The sequence below is a fragment of the Nematolebias whitei genome, chromosome 13 (genome assembly GCF_014905685.2).
Source record: "Nematolebias whitei isolate Nwh7 chromosome 13, NemWhi1, whole genome shotgun sequence".
NCBI lineage: Eukaryota > Metazoa > Chordata > Actinopteri > Cyprinodontiformes > Rivulidae > Nematolebias > Nematolebias whitei.
In genome coordinates this window covers 35958620-35966397 of record NC_056510.1, presented here as the reverse complement: position 1 = coordinate 35966397, position 7778 = coordinate 35958620, and the positions used below count along the sequence as shown (strand labels likewise).

Sequence of the window (7778 nt, the reverse complement as noted above, 5' to 3'; positions counted from 1 at the left end):
TATATATAATGAACTCATTGGTGGGCTGAACTGAAGTTCTGGCCTGCGGGCTGCCAGTTGTATAGCCTGATCTAGAAACTCCAATCAGAAAAGTCGATTTTTCCAAATAAAGTTGAGAAGTTATAAGGCTTTTAAAGTTAAAATATTCAAACTATCTGGATCTTTTGTTTTTGCCCTAAAATGTTTTATTGATCACAACTGTTAACTTTTCTTTTAAACTTTGCTAATACATTTTCTTTCTAAACACACTGAAGGTCTGTGTTGTACTGTGCATCAATGCTCCTGGTTCACCTGCACAGCTCTGTGCTAACAGACTTCTTGTCTCTGTTTGCAGTTATTGTAGCAGCGCTGAGAGCAGAGCAGGAAAATGTGCCCCATTCTCCACGTACATGTCAATGTAAATGTCACCTCTGCAGCACACTGTATGTGTGTTTTAGGGGGGTCTGTAGTTCAGTGGTTACAGCAGTTGTCCTTCAACAAGAGTCATAGGTTCAATCCCTGGCAGTTTGCAGTCACATGTTGACATGTCCTTGGGCAAGACATACTGTACCTCTTCATTGCTTCATTAATGTACAAAAACAATCTTAAGCACTGATTAGACTCTATAGAATGATTTATTAAGATTAGCTTTGTAGAGATGTACTTTGTAGTAGAGTTCTGCATAGATATGGGTACGGGTAACTGAGGTCACAGACGGTGTTGTAATGTGCTTTAAGTAGCCAAGTTGGGTAGAATGGTGCTGTATAAGTACAGTTCATTTACCATTTACTGCATGTACAGTATGTCCTACTCTAACAGTGCCTCTCTCCTCCCAGCTGATAACTTCCCCAAGTGAGGAGAACAGCATGTATGTTCAACAGAGGGATGAGTACCTGGAGTCAGTGTGTGAAATGGCCATAAGGAAAGTCTCCATCATCACCATCTTTGGCTCTCTGACCAACTCCACCATGAAAATAGACCATTATCAGATAGGTGAGTACTCCGAAATGCTGTTATTACAGTAGAATGGAAGGCTTTGTAACTGTTCAACATGTGAACTTCTTTGTAGCAATAAAACAAAAGTTGAGAAAGCTCCTAATTTGAATATGCAGAAACAGATAGATAACACACACACACACAGTAAACTTCACAGCAAGGCTGATAAATGTTACAAGAATTTATTTATGACTTATTTACTGATCAGAAAGGTATGCTGCATTGTCAGCCTGGCCATCAGGCCAAAACATCTTTATTTTGTAAGGCAACAATAAAAAATCATCTCTAAGGAAAATTATTCAACCATGTCAAAATGTTTAATATTTGGTAATACCTCTTTTTAACTTGTCATTCTCTAAATAGTTCTTTGGGTGACAACAAAGTCCATGCTCAATAATCCAGGTATACAATCCAACATTTTTCAGTCAGGTCATCTGGATAGTTTTTTTTTGGTGCTGAAACATTTCAGCACCAAAAAAAAAAAAAAAAAAACTGTCCAGATGACCTGACTGAAAAATGTTGAATTGTATACCTCGATTATTGAGCATGGACTTTGTTGTTTTCAACCAGTTTGACAAAACTGTCAACAAGGAAGAGGGCCGGCAGTGGAGGAGGGGGCGTACCAAAGAGATCATCTTAGCACCAACATAACTGGTTTGTTCCACTTTGGAGTAAACTGTTGGGGGAAGAATCAGTTTTGTGTTGTGTGTTTCCTTGACTGATGAAGCCTTCCGGACCGAAGGCGAAATGTTTCAGCACAAAAAAAGAAACTTTCCAGATGACCTGACTGAAAAATGTTGGAGTTCTTTGGGTGGTTTTCACCTGTTTATTGTTTCTTACTTTTATCTTGTAAAACTTTTCATCCCCTTAAACATTTTGCAAACTGCTCATTATTTATTTGACAGCATTTGTATTATTTGATCAGCAAAGCATGGACACTTTGTTCTTGCAAAATCACATCCACTGTAAAACAAATGAAAAAGTCAATTTGAACAAGTATAAATTGAACCCTCTTTAATGCCACGTAGGTTACAGCAACCATCCCTTCCCTAAACAGAATGTTGTTGAATGACATCATTTGAGCTGCACTCTGTTCAAGTTTCTCAGTTAAAAACAGGCTCATTAAATTTAAAGTGAAGACAATCAGTAATACACACAATGTTATTAGTTAGCAACATGCTTATCTCTGACAGCACTACAATGTTTTCCACAGTCAGTGGCTCAGTAACTGTCTTTAAATGATACTGCAACTCATTATTTTGGTATACTTGACAAAAATCATACAATAACCACTCTCAGATTATATTATATTTTTCAAATTCCAACTTTCTGGCATTAAGTAATAATAAAAAAGAAAGAAACATATCTAATTGTTTTAGTCACTCACAATTGCTTTATTTTAGATCAAGAGGAAAAAATGGAATCTCTAATATGCAGTTCTAAAATACACACCTGCATTAGATTAAACCAGCTTCTTAGACATGTTTTTAAAAAGTGCTCACACAATGGAAAACTGTTGCACAAAGAAGATTAACAGTACTGACACCACCACAAGCGATATCAGTTGAAACAAAGGAAAGGATTATGAAACATTTTAAAGTTGGTAAATCGTCACATAATTTAGACAAATATATTGGTTGTTTTCAGTCAGTTGTGTCTAAAATCTGGACAAAGTGCAAGCAAAATGGGAAGGTTGTAAAAGGGAAGAATACTGGTAAACCAAGAAAGACAACGTCCTGAGATAGAAAACTTAAATCACTTTATATGGAAAACAGAAACTTTACAACTGAACAAATGAGAAGCAAGGGGGTAGAAACTGGATGTCTGTGGCTGAACTGTAAGGAATTACCTAAAAAACATGGGATTTACATACAGAAAAATCTAACAAAATCTATCATTAACACCCAAACAGAAAAGCACAAAGTGACAATCCATCCATCCATTTTCTTCCACTTATCCTGGGTCGGGTCATGGGGGTAGCAGCCTAAGTAGGGAGGCCCAGACTTCCCTCTCCCCATCCACTTGGACCAGCTCCTCCAGGGGAATCCCAAGGCGCTCCCGGGCCAGCTGAGAAACATAGTCCCTCCAGCGTGTCCTGGGTCTTCCTCTGGGTCTCCTCCCAAAGTGACAATGAGCAAAATAAATCATCATAGACATCGACTGGATGAAAGTGTCAAGTCAAGAGTGATGGCAGTCATTACATCTTTGAGAAAGGACAAAATCCACATTGTAATTTTGGACCCATTTCTTATTCCATAATTTAAAATTATGTTTGGTGAAAACAGACACTTCACATAGATACAAGATACTCAAGTTAGCTGCAACAGATAATTAAAGCTTGTGTGGTAGCACATGGGGGTAGAGCTGTCATTTCTAACCCAACCCTGGAGCCCGGCCCCACCCGACCCGGAATCAGACCGGACTGGGCCATAATAATGTGTGGGCTGGGTCAGTGTCGAGCTTTTGATTGTGTTAGTGGACGCGTGCGGCTGACGATCCAATTATATGGCAACATGGCTTGCCATACAATCACCAGCCACACACGACCATTTGACCGTGCACTGACCAGCCTTGAAAGAGGTGAAAAGTTCCGCCGCTAAGCTTCAGATAGACTACTGCCAGTGATCCATCAGTCCAAATGGACGTTCATTCAGCCACTGCACTCAGCAGATACGTGTGGCCAACAACCCAAACAGGTGAGATCCCAAAATATCTGACATGTCAGAGCAGGGTCCGTGTCTGAATAATGCAGAATGCAGGCAGAAGCTGTCACGGTCAGCGGCCCCCGCTGCCCCCCCCATCTGCCAAGCCTCTGCCACCTCCTTCAAGCTGCAACCAGAAACCAACATTTATATCTTTAAACTATCATCCCACAGTCTTAATCATTTCCTTCTATTTCAAGTTTCTGTCTCTGTCTGCTTTTTATATTTTTTATTGTTCTGCTTTGTGTGTGATTTTCTGTTTATCTGTTTCTGTTATGTTCCTCTCATTCCTCAGTCTGCTTCTCCACTCAGTCTTTATCATTCACACCTGTCCCTCATCAGCCACTTGCCCAGGTGCTCTCATTACTAACTCTCCCTCTGTCACATAAAAAGCCTTTCTTTCCTTCACTCCTTGTCCGGTGATTGTTCTATGTTCTCAGACTTCACAATCCTCTTCTGCCTTGCCTGGTTTCTGCCCCCCTGATGATCTGCTCTGCATTATTTCTGATCCAATCTGCCAAAAGTAAGTTTTGCTGCACCGACAGCCTTTTGTTTTGTTGTTTAAAAAATAAATTGTTTTGGTTTTTTGAACTCCTGCCTCACTCATCTCTCTGCAATTGGGTTCCAACATTGAGGTTCGTGACAGAAGCAGGGATTTAATGCGCTTTGATGGCCATGAAAGGACAAACACCCCCTCAGCTCCGATCTTCTGCCTCTTTTACTCAGCCGTGCACGTCCGCCGACCGTTTATATAAGTTGTCAAAGCTTAATTCTTTTTTTTCTTTTTTTTCTGTAATTACAGTTAATTCGACGGATCGGATGGGGTTCGCAAATGATGGCTATGGGCTGGGGCTGGGTTGGGTCGGATTTTTTGGGCCTGAATGCAACTCTATCTGAGGGTCAACAACCAATACTTGTGCCTCAAAGTGTTTTTATCCTGTTATCAAAGTATCTCATGAAGAAACATCTTATCCCAAGATAATGCAGAAAACCTGATCCAAGCATTTCACTTCTAAACTGGACTATTTTAATTTTTTTTTTATTCTCTGGGTGTTCAAAAAACTCTTTAAAATGTCTTCATTTCAAAATGCTGCTAGAGTCCTGATGAAATTAAGAAGCAGAGGTCATATTTCTCTCATATTAACTTATCTGCATTGACTCCCTGTCATATTGGAAGTAACTTTTAAAATTGTATTTTAGTAACACATAAAGATCTAAACAACCACGTCAAGCCACCTTTACATTAAAACAACCTTGTTTCATTTTTTTCCCAACAGAGCACTTTGCTGTCAGACTGCAGGTTTACTTGTGGTTCCTAGAGTTTCCAAAATGAGAAAGGAAGACAGATCTTTCACTTCTCAGGCTCCTCTCTTGTGGAACCAACTTCCAGTTTCTGTCTGTGAGGCTGACACATTGTCCAGTTTTAAGACTGAGCTTAAGTCTTTCCTTTTTGATCAGTCTTATAGTTAGGATTGACTTGAGTTTCTTGAGCTATCCCTTAGTTATGCTGCTATAGGCTTATACTGCTGGAGGACAAATTGAGCACATTTCCTCACTCTGGTGTTGTCTTTACTCGCACATGTTTATATCGTTTATGTTTATACTTGCAATTATTTCTATCATGATCATATTTTTCTTTGTCCTTTTTCCTTGAGAAAGCAGCTCTGGTCCAGACATTCTGTTTGTGTTTCTCTCCTTTCTTCTCTAATCCCAGCCAGTCAATGCAGATGGGCACCCATTCTGAGTCCACAAAATTGTGAAAAGATCAGATATGCTTTATATGTATCAGAAAAAGAAGTTAACTACATCCAGATTACAGTTCATGCTGTGCTGATGCACCACCCAGAACAAGTTACCTGTCTGATGTTGGACAGGATTACATGACCCACTTGCTGATATGCAAACATCCCACGAACCACTCAGTGCAGTGCATCTTGGTATCATGAGACTGTATCACTTTGCCCCCCCCACCCCCACCCCCAAACAAAACAAACAAACAACTAAAGAACTCAGCATATCTATAGTTGATTTTTATGACATGTTCTGGGTCATTTGTGTTTGGTCCCCCCACTGAATTTAAAGACATTTTGTGGTTGTCTCAAAACCTGAGCTTTGTTAATTGTGTGTTCACTTCATGACATGCACAGCTCTGTTGTCTCAAAACCTTATTTCATACAAAAATAGAATGCTAAAAAAAAACCAGCCAAGGTGATGTCACCACTCTCCCACAGTCTTTATCCAAATCTGTTGGTTTTCTTTTTCCACTTTCTGGTTTGAGCCTTCATGTGTATGCACCACTGCCTGTAATACTCATGTTTTGCAGACATAAATCCATTTACACAGTCACAAAGTGGTCACACAATGTGGCTTCCTTATGGGAACGAAAAAGAGCTGACGATGATGTAGTTTGAAGGAGCCACTGGTGCAGTTTGCTTAAGATGAAACTGTGTTAGGGCCAGCTGAGTGTAAGTCATGGTAATATATTCTTCTCTGAGGTGATGGAAACATGACGTGTGTGTCTCTGTGTGTGTGTGTGCACGTGCTTTTTTTTTTAACAGTTTGTTCTAGTTTTATTGTTGAGCTGGTCAACAGCTTGTTTTATTTTTGAACAAATTCAAGTGCATTTTTTCCTCTACTTCTGTGAATAAAGTCTGAATTTCCATCTAGTTTACTGTTTTTCTCCTCTGGTTTGTATAAAAACCATCACCAATACTTTTCTGCCCAGTCTGAAGCTCAGTATGTCCCTGATTTACTATAGTTACTCCCATTCAACCATTTAAAGCAGTTTGCTTTACCATCCTGCACAACAATAAACTGAATATTACAGACTAACTGTGTCCATCTTCTCTCATCCTTTTCTCCTGTTGCCAGCAGGACCCAGTTTACAGAAGCTACTATGTTGTATTTTTATTTCTATAGATGTGGCACTTCATGTCCTGCCTACTCCCCTGCACATTAAATAACTGATTACAGCTAAACCTAATGTAAAATCTCCATGTAATGTAAGAACTACTTGAATCAACAAGAGTCAGTGCCTGAACTAAATGATCTCAGATGCAGACCAAGGGCAATGTTCTGTTTAATTATGTGAACTTTTACTGGAACCAGCCTGCAGGAAATGTTGGTCCAGTTCTGGCTTCAACTTCCAATTTCAGGTCAGAAGTTGGTCTATAGTCTATGTGTCTGCCACATTTTCAACAAAAGATTGAAGTTAGCTTTGCATAATATGAGAGTAAAGTAAAATTTATTGTTCAGTGATTACATATCTCAACATACAGCATAATGAACACCGTGACACTTTAAAGAGACAATACAAAAGAACTGTGTGTTGATTTTTAATGGCAGAAAGTAAATTTCTCACTCAATCTGGTGTCTTTCTTTCTTCAGAGAATGACAAACCTATGAAGGTTCTTCGTCAGGAGGACCTCGTGAACCAAGACCTGATCACAGAGCTGAGGAAAGAGTTTGGAATGACGTACGATGAGTTCTACATGGTTCTCACAGACACCGACATGAGAGTTAAAGTAGGAACTTGTTCCTTTCTCTGACCCAATGGCTCTCTGGTTAATGTGCGCCATCTGTTTCTGAATCTGTATAGTTTTTGCATCTAAACAATAGTTGGATGAGCTACCCACAAAAGGAACCATTTCTTCTGATTGTTTACCTTCTCTGCCATGATTAGATTCTCCCCCACTGCTTATTTGCTTTGCAGAAATTAGACGTTTAGAAAATCACTTTATTAGTATCAAAGTCAGCAATAACATGATTTTCAAATGATGATAAATCCAAGATGCAGACAGGACTCCAGGCACGGATGTAAAATGAAACTAATTAATTAACCAAAACAAAAGGCTGCTGATTCAGCAAATCTACTTAAGAGTCCTCACAAAGGACGAGCACGAGGAGGGAAACAATGTAATGGAGTACCAGGACTGAATAAACAGAGCAGGGACAAATGGGAGGTGTACACACCTGGGTGACTGAGTTGGTGCAGACTGAAAGGAGGACACACTCACAGTTAGCTGAGGGCAGATTAACAATGGTACACAGGGAAATATGAACACAAGGTTAAACTTGAGAATCATATACCCCCCCCCCCCC

The 7778-nt window shown here is 39.6% G+C and overlaps 1 protein-coding gene across 1 annotated transcript in view; it reads left to right on the top strand.

The window, feature by feature from the left end:
• The window catches only part of ccdc80 (coiled-coil domain containing 80), a 44751-nt gene that overhangs the window by 21361 nt on the left and 15612 nt on the right, over window positions 1-7778 (top strand). Inside the window, exons 5-6 of the mRNA XM_037687077.1 lie at window positions 816-972; window positions 7065-7201. Coding sequence (XP_037543005.1) covers window positions 816-972; window positions 7065-7201 — 294 coding nt within the window. The remainder of the gene's footprint in view (window positions 1-815; window positions 973-7064; window positions 7202-7778) is intronic.